General features: G+C 39.7%; 1 protein-coding gene across 2 annotated transcripts in view; it reads left to right on the top strand.

Moving 5' to 3' along the window:
- The window catches only part of LOC310725260 (transmembrane protein 121), a 28,251-nt gene extending 19,826 nt beyond the window's left edge, over positions 1–8,425 (top strand). The window contains exons 2-3 of one of the 2 annotated variants that reach the window (XM_083540084.1): positions 5,776–6,042; positions 7,074–8,425. In XM_083540084.1, the coding sequence (XP_083396210.1) occupies positions 7,122–8,114 (993 nt within the window). In that variant the 5' untranslated portion in view covers positions 5,776–6,042; positions 7,074–7,121 and the 3' untranslated portion in view covers positions 8,115–8,425. Of the gene's footprint in view, positions 1–5,440; positions 6,043–7,073 lie in introns of those variants that run through there. The other variant, XM_083540083.1, reaches the window with a different exon arrangement.
- Positions 8,426–15,000: the final 6,575 nt, after the last annotated feature.

The raw sequence follows: 15,000 nt of genomic DNA on the forward strand, positions 1-15,000 counted from the left end.
TCTCTCTCTCTCTCTCTCTCTCTCTCTCTCGGTCGAGTTAAACATGCTCCTGAGGCTCCAGTGACCACTGTTCCTGCCCCACTCCCCTCCGTGGATCTTCAGACTTCTGTGCAGCTTGGGACGGTCTCTCATCAACACCTTGGGTGGTTCCATGTAATTCCAGAGTAGAACGGGTGCTTTGAGGATGGATTGGACTGTAGTTAATGTCAACAGTCTCCTACACTGACTCAGGAATACAGTTCGCTTGTGATCATCATCACTGTACCCCGCAACATTGTATATCTGCTTCAAATGGACATTTGGTGCAACCCAGATGAGGATGGGTTCCCTCTTGAGTCTGGTTCCTCTCAAGGTTTCTTCCTTATGCCATCTCGGGGAGTTTTTCCTTGCCACAGTTGCTCATCAGGGACAAACATACTTACAAAGAACATATTTATGTTTAATCACCACATTATCTGTGTAAAGCTGCTTTGAGACAATGTTCATTGTTAAAAGCGCTATACAAATGAAAATGAATTGAATTGAATTGAATTGTTTTAGATGCTTGTGTATGTGTGGAATCAGGTTAAATAGTGTGTGTTAGACTCCAGTCCTTGATGTTGTCCTGTTTGAGGTTTTGAATGTTGTGCAGGTAGAAGCTCGTTCTCGTCTCTCTGTGTTTCTGTGTATTTGCAATAGGAAACATTTAGTTCATATTTATAATAAATTGGAGTCAGTTTATTTTATTGGATGTGTTGGTGTCTGATATTTAAATTCAGAAGCTGAAACACCCACTGATTCTTGTGCTGCAACTGTTTCTAACGGTGATCCTTAGAGATCAGGAGACTTTAGAATATATATTATATTATATATGTAAGAACTATACAGATTGCAATGTGTAGATGGAGTGAGGCATGAAATTAAATATTCTCACTTTCATTCCTGTTTAAAGTGTGAACTGCTAAACCCTGATCTGATCACATATGATCTTCCACTATACACATAACACGTTTCGCACAACACATTATATGCAACACCTTACACGCAACATTTTACACACAAAACTTTCCACATGACATTTTCCTCACAACACTTTCCACACAACAGGTGTTTCTTTTTTGTTAGCTTAGCCTAGTGTAGTTAGCTAGTATGTTTTGCTGTAGGCTGTAGGTTTTGCTAGACTACTCTTGGCTGTTTTTTAATATAGTACAAACCCCGATTCCAAAAAAGTTGGGACACTCTACAAATTGTGAACAAAAACAGAATACAATGATTTGGAAGATTCAAATTTCAATATTTTATTCAGTATACAACATAGATAACATATTAAATGCTTAACTTTGAAAATGTATCATTTTAAGGGAAAAATAAGTTTTTTTTTTCAAATTTCATGGCATCAACACATCTCAAAAAAGTTGGGACAAGGCCATGTTACCACTGTGTGGCATTTCCTCTTCTTTTTATAACAGTCTGCAAACATCTGAGGACTGAGGAGACAAGTTGCTCAAATTTAGGAATAGGAATGTTGTCCCATTCTTGTCTAATACAGGCTTCTAGTTGATCAACTGTCTTTGGACTTCTTTGTCACATCTTCCTTTTTATGATACGCCAAATGTTTTCTATGGGTGAAAGATCTGGACTGCAGGCTGTCCATTTCAGTACCCGGATTTTTCTTCTACACAGCCATGATGTTGTAATTGATGCAGTATGTGGTCTGGCATTGTCTTGTTGGAAAATGCAAGGTCTTCCCTGAAAGAGACTATGTCTGGATGGAGGCATATGTTGTTCTAGACCTTGGATATACCTTTCGGTATTGATAGTGCCTTTTCAGATGTGTAAGCTGCCCATGCCACACGCACTCATGCAACCCCATACCATCAGAGATGAGGGCTTCTGAACTGAGCACTGATAACAACTTGGGTTGTCCTTATTCTCTTTAGTCCGGATGACATGGTGTCCCAGTTTTCCAAAAAGAACTTCAAATTTTGATTCGTCTGACCACAGAACAGTTTTCCACTTTGCCATTTTAAATAAACCTTGGCCCAGAAAAACGCCTGCGCTTCTGGATCATGTTTAGATATGGCTTAATTCTTTGACCTATAGAGTTTTAGCCGGCAGCTGTTCCTTATATGTACATTTAACTTTTCCGGCCTCTTATTGCTACCTGTCCCAACTTTTTTGGAATGTGTAGCTCTCATTAAATCCAAAATGAGCCAATATTTGGCATGACATTTCAAAATGTCTTACTTTCAACATTTGATATTTTATCTATATTCTATTGTGAATAAAATATAAGTTTATGAGGTTTGTAAATTATCGCATTCCTTTTTTATTCACAATTTGTACAGTGTCCCAACTTTTTTGGAATCGAGTTTGTATATACAGTAGTATACAATAGTATAAAGTAGTGTTTTTCTTATGTTTATTCCTTTAACACTGTTCATGTCCTCCTGCCTCTGGGAGTCTAGTTTCCTTGAAGTGTTGTCTTGAGTCTTCTCTGTTGTTCAGTCATTCAGTTTGTCAGTACATTTTTTCATTGATCATTTAAAAGAAAAAAAACATGCCCTAATTTCCTGTATACTTATATTTACTATCTTTTCCAATGCAAACAACTCACAATAATTAAACTGTTATTTTTCTTGCATTCCCTTTAGGCCAGGGGTGGGCAATTAATTTTTACAAGGGGCCACATGAGAAACCTGAATTGTGTCAGAGGGCCACACCAACGATAATATTTTAGGGATACACCGAAATGAAAATTTTTGGCTGAAAACAAAAACCAAAAATAAGGAAAACAAGGCCAAACCGAAAACCGAAACATTGAAAGAAATAATTATGTCAATTATTAGAACCATTGCATTTATGGCTATGAGTGTGTACTAACCTCACTAAAATCAATGCATTGCAATTCAAAGAATAAATCAATTACAAAAGTTTTTTATTTATTATTATAAATTATTGTTATTTATTTGTTACCATTCATAGTATTGACATACAGCAGTCAATTATTTTTTTTATTGACCGCCGAACGTTTGGAAGCCCATTCAAGTGAATGGAACGTTCTAATCTACACCATTAAGAAAAGCCGTGTAATAAATAATATTATATTATAATAATTATTATTTTCGGGATCCACAGGGAATGTTTCAAAGATCAACCCGTCGAGCCACTGGCAACCACTGATCTAAGGCAATGAATTCCATCATTTTTTGTGTTATGCCTTTTGCCTTGGCACCATCACTGGAAAACTTTTTTTGCCTTTTCAAAAACGTCCGCTATAGACGGAGTGCGCATGCTCGGATTGACTTTACTTTTCTGCACCGCATTCTTCTCATATTTAGAATGGCAATCGGGATGTTTGGATTTCAGGTTATAAATTAAACCCGACGTGGAGAAACTCTTTGCATATACACCCCCTCTTGAAATTTCAGCATTGCATGTTTTGCAAATTGCTATCCATGGGTCTTTCTCCGAGATATTGAAATCAGTCCACACCGCAGACATGTTGGCTTTTATCCAGATAACCGTGTGCTGGCTGCGCTTTTTTTATTGCGTCATTACAATTGTGTTTCTGCCGTGTTGTTTTGGTGATTTAGGTATTTCGGCAGAAAATTTTCGGTGGCCGAATTTTCGGTGCATCCCTGTATTTATGATTGGCTTCACGTGGGCCGGATGTGGCCCGCGGGCCGCAGTTTGCCCAGGTCTGTCCTAGGCCCTAACCACTGTGGGAATGAAACAAGAGGATTTTGGATTTTTTTAAACACTAAACTAATTTTTAAAACAGAATTGACCTAATTAAATTTTGCAACCAGAAGCTGCTGGATTTTGCTCGGAGCTTTGGGACAGCACATGGAATTGTATTCCAGAGTGATAATAAAAAGCAACTGTGTGAAAGTCGATAAAAAACTTAATTCAACCTTAATAGTGTTTTGAATCTGCTGTAATAGTTCCACTTTTACTCGGTTAGTACAAATAAAAGTTTGTTTTAGGTTAAAGCTGGTGATGACCAAATGGATCAGGAGACGATTCAGATTAAACATTAAGACTTTATTTCTGTTATATAAATAGAAGGAGAGGGCGGAGTCACCACACCAATGAATGCTTTGTTGAACATAAACAAGCCTTGCGTATACAGGATTAACCCTCTAACTGGTGCACACAGTGAACATGAGTGTAAAGGCAAGGAATGTGAGCCAGTGTGTGTGGGCATGTGGACAGATGAACTGTGCAACTGCTCTGCCTTGGTCAGTGAGTGATTTAGGGAGTAAGTGAGGTAGGGACCTGATCAAGATGCAGCAGACTGACTGAACTTAACAACCAACGAAGACTAATGTGACACCGTGAGTGATGTGAAGGGTAAGGCTGTATAAAGTGTTAATGAGTGTGACAAGGAATAAGTGTAAGTGATTATTGACATGTTGTTGGATCATGTAGCATTCAGGCGCTGATACAAGTCATAGTTCTGTGGACTTGGGGAATCGGTGATGTTGGGACTTAGAGAGTTGGGGAGTTGGGAATTGGAGAGATTGTATCCCACAAACTAACAGGTGATACGATGAAGAGATAATTAGTGTTATTCACTTTACTGCTCAAAATGTTATAATGTCATAATGTTATGCCTGATCTCTGTATATGTATGTGTGTTATGTGTATGCATACTGTACGTGTGTATGTCTGTATGTAATGTGTGTTTCTGTATACATTTGTGGGTTGTGTTTATACAGTATGAATGTCAGTCAGTGCATTTATGTATCTATATATTTAACACACTCTGTCTCTCTTGCTCACTCTCTTTCTTTTAGACTCTTAGTATTGATATTCTGTGCATGTTACAAAATCAATAAAATGCTTCCATTTAAGAAGGCGACATCTCCCAGTTTGATCTCCCTGTCTCTCTGTCTGTTTGTTTTCCTGTCTGTTTGTCTTTCCGTGTGTCTGATCTCCCTGTCTCTCTCTGTCTGTTGTTCTGTATGTCTGAGCTTCCTGTCTATCTGTCCGTTTGCCTTTCTGTATGTTTGATCTCCTTGTCTCTCTGTCTGCTTGTCTTTCTGTATGTCTGATCTCCCTGTCTCTCTCTCTCTGTCTCTGTCTCTTTCTTTGCTGCTGTCCTTCTTTTTTATTTCTCTCCTGGAGAAAGGTGGTATCCTAACATTAACCCTAACCCTAAACCTTTGTTAATCACACACTAATAATCCCTCTTTCCTACTCTGTATAGAAGATTTTTTTCTTCATCATTTCTGTCTGTTTCTCATTTCATCCCCATCTCTCTTTCTTTTTCTTTCTCTCTTCCTCCTCTCTCTTTTTCCACCCCTTCCCCCACTCCTCTCTTTTTCTCTTGAGAGAGAGAGAGAGAGAGAGAGAGAGAGAGAGAGAGAGAGAGAGAGAAATGAGGTAGGAAAGATGGAGGTAGGAAAAGAGAGAGGAGGGGAATGAGTGTAAGGATTCTCAGCACACTGGTGGCCGACTGGAAAACACACATATACACACACACACACACACACACACACACACGCACACGCACGCACGCACGCACACGCACACACACACACACACACACACACACACACACACACACACACACACACACACACACACACACATTTTTGCAGTGCTATTGAGCTTGGCGGAAGTGTGCTGGATACGGCCAATAGCTCTGAGCTATCTCTCTCTTACACACACACACACACACACACACACACACACACACACATGCACAAAGGTTGTGTGTCTCACATTCACCTCTATCTGTACTGAGCTGTGTGTGTATGTCTGTGTGTGTGTGTGTGTTTAACACAGTGGATGTAAACACACTCGGTGATGGAGGTCTTGCTGCGTCTCCTTCTCCTGCGCTGATCTTACTGGATTATTACACAGACGCTGTGGAATTTATGTGTGAAACTTTGTGTGTGTGTGTGTGTGTGTGTGTGTGTGTGTGTGTGTGTGTGTGTGTGTGTGTGTGTGTGTGTGTGTGTGTGTGTGTGTGTGAGAGCATTCCGTATCTCATTGATGGATCCTGCAGGATTGCTGATGACTCGAGACGAGAAAATGTAAATCAGATGCAGAGTGAGTGTTATTTATTCATATTCCTGTAAGAACTAGAACCAAGCCATGCTGTGAAGCGTGTTCTCCTCGGTATTTTCTCCTCATGTGTACTCCTCAGTATGTTCTCCTTAGTATGTTCTCCTCAGTGTGTTCTTCTGAGTTTGTACTTCTTAGTTTGTTCTTCCCAGTATGTTCTCCTCAGTGTGCTCTCCTTAGTATGTTCTCCTAAGTATACTCTTTGTGCTGTGTTCTCCTCATTATGTTCTCCTCAGCATGTTCTCCTCAATATATTTTCCTGAGTGTGTTCTCCTTAGTATGTTCTCCTCAGTGTGTTCTCCTCAGTATGCTTTGCTCTCTGTGTTCTCTCTAGTGTGTTCTCCTTAGTATGCTTTGCTCTCTGTGTTCTCTCTTGTGTGTTCTCCTCAGTATATTCTTTTTGCTGTGTTCTCCTCAGCATGTTCTTCTCAGCATGTTCTCCTCAGTGTGTTCCCCTCAGTATGTTCTCCTTAGTATGTTCTTCTCACTGTGTTTTCTTTAGTGTTTCTCTTATGTTCTCCTTTCTGTGTTCTCAATTTCTGTGTTCCCTTTCTTTTTGTGTTCTCACTGTGTTCTCCTCAGTATGTTCTCCTCAGTGTGTTCTTCACTGTTCTTCACTGTGTTTCTTTCAGTGTTTTTTCTATGTTCTCCCCTCTGTGTTCTCAGTATGTTTGCCCCTTTATTTTCTCAGTATGTCCTTCTCGGTATGTTCTCCTCAGTATGTTCTCTTCACTGTGTTCTCCTTACTGTGTTCTCCTCAGTATGTTCTACTGCGAGTGTTTTCCTTAGTATGTTCTTCTGTATGTTCTCCTCACTGTTTTCTCCTTACTGTGTTCTCTTGTGTGTTGTCCTCTCTCTGTGCATGTGTCCTGAAACTTTGCCCTGACACTGTAAACTCTATGTTGCATAAACGTTTTCCTTTCCGACAGCTTTAGCAGTAGAACAGGGTTTTTTTTATGTCTCTTGTCACACCACAGAACCTCACTGTTTTTTCTTTTTGTGTTTTGGATCTTCAGTGTCAGTCTGTGGGAAGTGAGCTGACGATTTTGGGGCTTGGCATCAGGATGGCTCCACCCCCTCCGACCAATGCTCCACACGTGTGCTTGTCATGCGTGGTGATTGTGAGCAGCATGGCGCTGATGGATGCGTATTTAGTGGAGCAGAACCACGGGCCACGCAAGATCGGCGTGTTCATAGTAGTGAGCGTGGGTGACGTTTGTTTCCTTATCGCACTGCGCTATGTCGCCGTCTGGGTCGGAACCGAGCTCAGGACCGCAAAGCGAGGATATGCCATGATACTCTGGTTCCTCTACATTTTTGTTTTGGAGATCAAAGTCTACTTCATCTACCAGAACTACAAATCAGACCGGAGGAGTCTGGATGCTCTGGCACGTAAAGCTTTAACACTGCTTCTCTCCATTTGCGTTCCCGTATTGTTCATTATTTTGGTGGCTGTGGATCATATGGAGTACGTCAGGGCATTTAGGAAAAAGGAGGAGATACGGAACAGGCTCTTCTGGGTGGTGGTGGACCTCTTGGATGTTCTGGACATTCAGGCCAACCTGTGGGAGCCTCAGAAGAAAGGCTTCCCCCTTTGGGCAGAGGGCTTGATGTTCTTCTACTGCTACATTTTGCTGCTGGTGCTGCCATGCGTTAGCCTGAGTGAGATTAGCATGCAGGGCATCAACATCAGCCCGCACAAGATGATGCTCTACCCCATCCTGAGCCTCATCACCATCAACATTGTCACCATCTTCATCCGGGGAGGAAACATGCTGCTGTACAAAGACAGCCGTGTCTCCGGGATCCTCTTGGGGAAAAATGTCCTGGCCATAATGATGAAGATGTGCAGCTTTGTGCAGTACAGGAAGCAACTGCAGAGCACTAACCTCAGTGCTAACACTCCTCCTCCTCCTCCTCCTCCTCTTCTTCCTCCTCCTCCTGCAGCTCCTACTGCTGCAGCCTTCAGTGTCGAGCTTCACAAAAACTCACTGATGCACTGTCGAGATGTTTCTCACACACCACTGCCTGAGCTCACTGCGACTGAACACACATGACACACATACACACACACTGGACTTATGATGATAATGGTAATAATGATGATGATGATGATGAAGCTTTTTCAGACTGTGGGCCAACTGTGAGGTTTAAACTGGACATATCATTTGGGAGGGGATTATACTATAATAGGAGGGGCTTAAACTACCAAAGGGTGGGGCTTAAACTTTGAGCATTGGTGCTTACAGAGTAGTTACCATGGTTACAGTATGCATTTAAGGTTATTTTCCTACTAGTTTGTGACACATTATTGTGAAGCATTTCATTGTTTTCACTGTCATGAAAATAAAACCTTTTTGAAGCTTGGGATCTTCTGGTAAGTTCCAGGTCTAAAAGCCTTTATATTTTTCTGAGAAATGTTTTTCTGGGTCGAGGCGTACAGCAGAACCAAATTTGGAACAGCTATTACACCACTGAGAGGTGGTGCCAGGGTTCCAGTTCATTTTGGATGTTGGGTGTGTGTCTTGGGGTGTGGTGTGTGTGTGTGTGTGTGTGTGTGTGTGTGTGTGTGTGTGTGTGTGTGTGTGTGTGTGTGTGTTTGTGTGTGTGTGTGTGTGTGTGTGTGTGTGTGTGTATTTTTTATGTGTGTTCGGTGGGTGTATTGTATGTGTGTGTGTGTGTGTGTTAGGTGCATTGAATGTGTGTTATGTGTGCATAGGAAGTGTTATGTGTGTGTTTGGTGGGAATGTTATATGTGTGTCGTATGTGTGTTGGGTTAGTTGGATGTGTATTGGTTGTGTTATAGAAGTCTTGGGTGTATTGGGTGTTTTTGTTGGGTGGGTTGCATCTGCATCTGTTGTTTGTATGTGTTGTGTGTGTGTTGGTATGTTGTATGTATGTTGGGTACACATGGGTGTGTTGTACAGTGTGCTGGGTGTGTGTTGGGGTGTGTTTTGTGTGTTGTATGTGCATTGGGTATGTTATATTTGTGTGTAGGCTGTGTTGTATGTGTCAAGTCAAGAGTCAAGAGTCAAGAAGCTTTTATTGTCATTCAACCATATATAGCTGATGCAGTACACAGTGAAATGAGACAACGTTCCTCCTGAACCCAGGTGCTACATAAAACAACATAAAACAACAGTAAACAACAGTCACAGAACAGAAGAACACAGGGCCAGAAACCAAGATCCTCGCCACATAAAGTGCATGTGTGCAACTGGTGCAAACAGTGCAAAAGACATCACAAGACAGTGCGAGACAACACAGGACAGTGCAGGACAATACAAAATACACAAAATATAAAAATAAAAACAACAATAGCTCCGCCAGTAAAACCTGTCGTAATAGAAAAGGTGCACAGTAGCAGAAAAATGTAAACAGAGAAATGTAAACAGAATTGTGCAATTCTACAATAGCAGCAATCAAAATAAACTGAACAGTGACCAAAGGATTTGGACAGAATATTGTGCAAAGAGAGCAAGTCCCGGAAGATCAGCAACAAACGGCATGTAAACATTATTGCGACAATGAAAGGTGTAAATGGTGTTGAAACCTGGGTGTGCGAAGTGTATGTGTGTTGAGTCCGGTTGTACAGATCAGTCACACAGTTGTGTGTAAGTGTGTGTGTGAGTATGTGTGTGTGTGTGTGAGAGAGAGTTCAGTTCAGATGTCTGTTGAGGAGCCTGATGGCTTGCGGGACAAAACTGTTGCACAGTCTTGTTGTGAGGGCCCAAATGCTTCGGAACCGTTTCCCTGATGGTAGGAGGGTGAAGTATGTGTGTGAGACGGGTGTGTGTGGTCATCCACAATGCTGTGTGCTTTGCGGATGCAGTGTGTGGTGTAAATGTCCATGATAGAGGGGAGAAAGACTCCGATGATCTTCTCAGCTGTCCTCACTATCCTCTGTAGGGTCTTGCGATCCGAGACGGTGCAGTTCCCAAACCAGGCAGTGATGCAGCTGCTCAAGATGCTCTCGATAGCCCCTCTGTAGAACATGGTCAGGATGGGGGGAGGGAGATGAGCTTTTCTCAGCCTTCTCAGGAAGTAGAGACGCTGCTGGGCTTTCTTGGTGATGGAGCTGGTGTTAAGTGACCAGGTGAGGTTATCCGCCAGATAAACACCAAGGAATTTGGTGCTCTTGACGATCTCCACTGAAGATCCCTCGATGATCAGTGGAGAATGGTCTCTCTGTGCTCTCCTGAAGTCAACAACTTTATGTGCCTCATGACGAGCCTCTCGAAGCACTTCATCATGATGGGTGTGAGTGCAAAGGGACGATAGTCATTGAGGCAGGAGAAAGAAGACTTCTTTGGCACAGGAATGATGGTCGTCGTCTTGAGGCACGTGGGAACGACAACCATCATTCCTGTGCCGAAGAAGTCTTCTGTCTCCTGCCTCAATGACTATCGTCATTGTGTTGTGTTGTGTTGTGTTGTGTTGTGTTGTGTTGTGTTGTGTTGTGTGTGTGGTGTGTATTGGGTGTGTTTTGTGTTGTGGGGTGCTGTATGTGTGTTGGGTGGGTATGTTAAACAGACCACTCTAAAATTAAAACCTAAATTGTATCAAACCAAATTGACAGTATTTTAAATATAATAGAAAACGAGACTCCTGAGTTATAGAAAAGCTCTTAGTAGATCAGAATATTTCTCCACCCTCATAGAAAATAACAAGCATAATCATAGATCTTTATTCAGTATGGTAGTAAAATTAACACCAAATACTGAGAAAATGCTGCACTAAAATGCAAACCATCAAAAGGTAGTCATGATTTCATAAACTTTTTCAATAATAAAGTTGAAAACATCAGGCAAAAAATCCAGGTGATTTAATATAAGTCTAAAATATTTTATAAATAACCCTGTAGATAGGACTGTAATTATAACAGACAATCAATTACAAAGTTTTACTCCTATTCAAGAGAATGACTTTTGAATAAATGTTATCTATTTTCTCATCAAAATCATCAACTTGCATTCTTGATCCCTTGCCTACCAGTTTTTTCAAACAGATAATTCCAGAAGTAATTGAACCTGTTCTAAATATAATAAACTCTTCCATCGCTTTCAACATTGGTTATGTACCTACATCCTCTGAACTGGCAGATATCAACCCTCTAATTAAACTTGACCTTGACTCTTGTCAGCTGTCCAACTATAGGCCAATATCAAACCTCCCTTTTATCTCCAAGATTTTAGAAAAGGTTGTAGCACAGCAGTTATTTTCACACCTACTTAGGAATAACATTTATGAAATGTATTAATAGAGATTAAGTCCTCATCATAGCACAGAGACCGTGCTATTTAAAGTGGTAAATGACCTGTTATTGGCCTCTGATCAGGGTTTTGTCCCCTTACTTGTTTTGCTCGACCTTAGTGCAGCTTTTGACACCATTGATCATACTATCCTCCTTGCCAGACTAGAAAATGTTGTTGGAATCAAGGGAACAGCTCTCTCCTGGCTTAGGTCTTATTTTACTGATCGCTATCAGTTTGTTGATGTAAATGTGAGTATACATATGCTGTATATGCTGCCTCTGGGCCAAATTATACATAAACATAATATTAGCTTCCATTGCTATGTTGATGATAAACAGTTGTATATTTTAAAAGCCAGATGACAGAGGAGTGTGTAAAGGAAATTAGACAGTATATGCTTGATAACTTTCCGATTACGTAGCATCTCTGGATGGTCTTTCTCTCTGTGTTTACAGCAGTCAAAGACCTTGAGTCAAAGTCTTTCCTTTGAGGCTCATGTGACTAAAAATGTATTGTAATGTCATTGATTCGTTTTTTTTTTTCACCCTTCTGCACCCTAATTTATTGTTAGATAGATGTTTTTGAATGAAGATGTTAAATGTTAATGTTAAAACAATATTCAGGTTAAAAGAAAGACAATAATTCTCATATCATTGTATAATGGTGATAATGCTTTTTTTTATGAAATATTTAATTGATTCAATTTTGCTTCTACAATATTGATGACAACATTGAAGTTACAACTGAAATGTAATCTTTATTTAACATTATAGCTGATTTTCCACTATTCTACTAGTTCAGTCACAATTTTTTTTTTTCTTTTAACTCATTTCCCATTTCTGGACTGCCTGGTATATTCAAATTAGGAAAGCTTTTCCACACCCATTTGCACAGTTAAAGGATCTAAAACAAATGAGAACAACAGCAGGATATACAATGTATGCAAATGAATACATTAATAGAGGTACTAGAAGAGGTAAATATTGTCTGGAGTAAGGTCGATTTTTGGGAATACAAAATAAAGAAAAATAAAAAGCATTGACAATAATGACTTACTAATTATATACATATTCAAATAAGTAGCCTTGAATGCCCTCTTTTGCCTCCACTGCTCTTTAACCTTCCTCCCAGCCCAATTTATAGAGGACTACAGCTCAAATGTCAGTGCACAGGAAAGCATGCAACCCTCATATCCAGTGAGGTTCCCTTAATTGTGCTGAAGCGTCTCACCTGTCATACAAAATATGTACACAAAGCAAAGAGAACATACGTTAAAATGTCCCAAAAAATTTATTAAATAAATGGTCTACATAGAAGCATTGACCATCATTTGCCTTGCTGCGTTAGACTGTTAAATCTCCTCTGCTCTCTTAAGCCTATCAGTATTGTGCAGAAAGACTGAGACAGGCAAAGGTGGCAGAGTCCTGACATTCCTTCTGGAGTTATTTGCCTTGTTCTGTGACAGTACCAATCAACTGTTGTAAAGCAACATATTGTGGAGAATAAAAAAAGATTATAGTTCCAAATATATTGCTGAAAATGCTGTTCCCTTGCATCTGCAACAAGAAAAACATTACCAGTAAATAGACTCACACATTAACATCCAAAATATATTTGAAGATAAATTAACATCATTGTATAATGTTATAAACTGCCTGTAATTACACTCAAAGCAATTACTGGTTTGGTTGCCAACTACCATTTCAAAATTAAACAATTTTTATTTAATGTCACATTGGGCACTGCATAATTTAACGGAATAGCTACCCTTTTGATACTTGTCAAGTCAATTATTGAGAAGTGCTGCACTTCTGGTCAGAGGACTTCAAGGGATGGGTAGGTATGTTTTTTTGCTAAAAGGCTGGACAAAGGTCTGGACTCTGATAGCTGATTGAACAGGAGCCTGCATTTTACATGTATACCAATATTTTACATGCATACCATACATTATTTGTGTATGTCCACACTAATTGCATACTGTGTCTATACACTTCAGTATTGGTTACATAAATATCACTGTTATACCTGGAAAAAGAATACTAGGAGCCAGGCCAAGCTTTCTTTCTTCAACTTCATCTTTCGTATCTTCTGATTGTGTGTTGTAGTCAGGATTGGATCTAATAGGAAAATCACATTTCAGATACATCTGGGTAATTTTATTTTTGTTATTATCTTTCAATAATGCAAAGACATTTAAATTGTTACCTGTTTCTTCATCAGAATGGATATCACTTGTGCCACAATTTTCCAGTAGATATTTTTTTTAAACTCTTCTCAGCTTCTTCATATGTGCCTGCATGTTGAATTTTAGTGTAGTTAGTTAGTGTAGTAGCTGCAAAGTACACAAAAGATTTTAATTTGACCTTATACTTATTTGGAACTTATACACTTACCAAGACTTAAAGGTGTCTAACACGTTTATATGTCAACCATCCTTCAGTGGACAGCTCATATTTTTTAACTGCAGCCCGCACCTTGGCTGTGTCTTTGGGTGAATATGGTGGCAATGGAAGCTTCCCTCCAATCAGCCAGCTGTGTGGCACAAATCCTGTGCCACCATTTTGAATTTGAAGGATGCGCCTCAGTTTATTTGGGAACTAACTGCCCTAGAATGCAACAACAATAATTTAAACTTTCCTTTGCAAATGAAAAATTAAAGACAAATAAAATCATGAATTAATTATGTTAAGTCCAAGCTCCTTACAACAGCATATAATGATGTAATCTGCAAACAATTCGTTATATCTTATGGATGAAAATGGCAATAAAGACATTTTTGTCAGAACAAAGGTAATATTTTTGTTTAATATCTTGGAGCCTGGGTTAATCAAGATTGTCATGCAACCCCCAACACCCACACTTTATAACAGCCTATGTTGGTTGACTCAAATGGATAGAAGAAGAATGACTCTTGATTCTAAAACTTTTGAATTAGGACAAAAATCCCTACACAATCTACCTCAATGATATTTTGTAAAATGGCAATATTGCCAGCAATTTGCACACAATTATCTCCCCTTGACCTACAGACAGAGTGGACTTTTGAGTGACAGCTTTTCTGAACTGTTTGAAATGACTTGCAAGACTATAGAGCACTGGATCATCAAAATGTGGTTGACTTAAGTTGATCTTGTGTGGCTTTTGTGACTCTGAATTTGGCATTTCAGATAACTTTTCAACAACTGTAAGGGAAAGTGAGGTTTGCGCAAAAGACGCTTTATTTGTCCTAAATAATTCTCAGAAGGAAGTGCTGACACATTATCCAAAAGTCCTAAGAGACGATACTCTTCAGCCAGATAAATCAGCTGGTGTATATTGTAGACTATTTTATGTCCAAAGTGGCATACAAAAGAGACAAGGAATTCAGGAGCACAACCAATCAAGGCCTCTGGGGTTTCAGAGGACAAAAGCAAATGCATAGCAACAGAAAACAACAAAGTTCTCATACATCTGTATTTGAATAATATTTTGAAGCACAACAGGACCTGTGTACAACGTTAATGAGCGCAGCTCAGTTGCTATAATCAATGTCACCACCATTAAGGGGTGCTTCTTGTTTCTCTAATTATCTTTTCTCATCAGCCTATAAAAGATATTTATAGAAACATGTTAAAGAAGTTAAAGGCAGTTCAACAAACATGATGCAGCTGTGTTTTTCTCTTAACAAGAAATCGAATACACATGGGTA

This window comes from Silurus aristotelis, assembly GCF_946808225.1.
Source record: "Silurus aristotelis genome assembly, chromosome: 4".
NCBI classification, from domain to species: Eukaryota; Metazoa; Chordata; class Actinopteri; order Siluriformes; family Siluridae; genus Silurus; species Silurus aristotelis.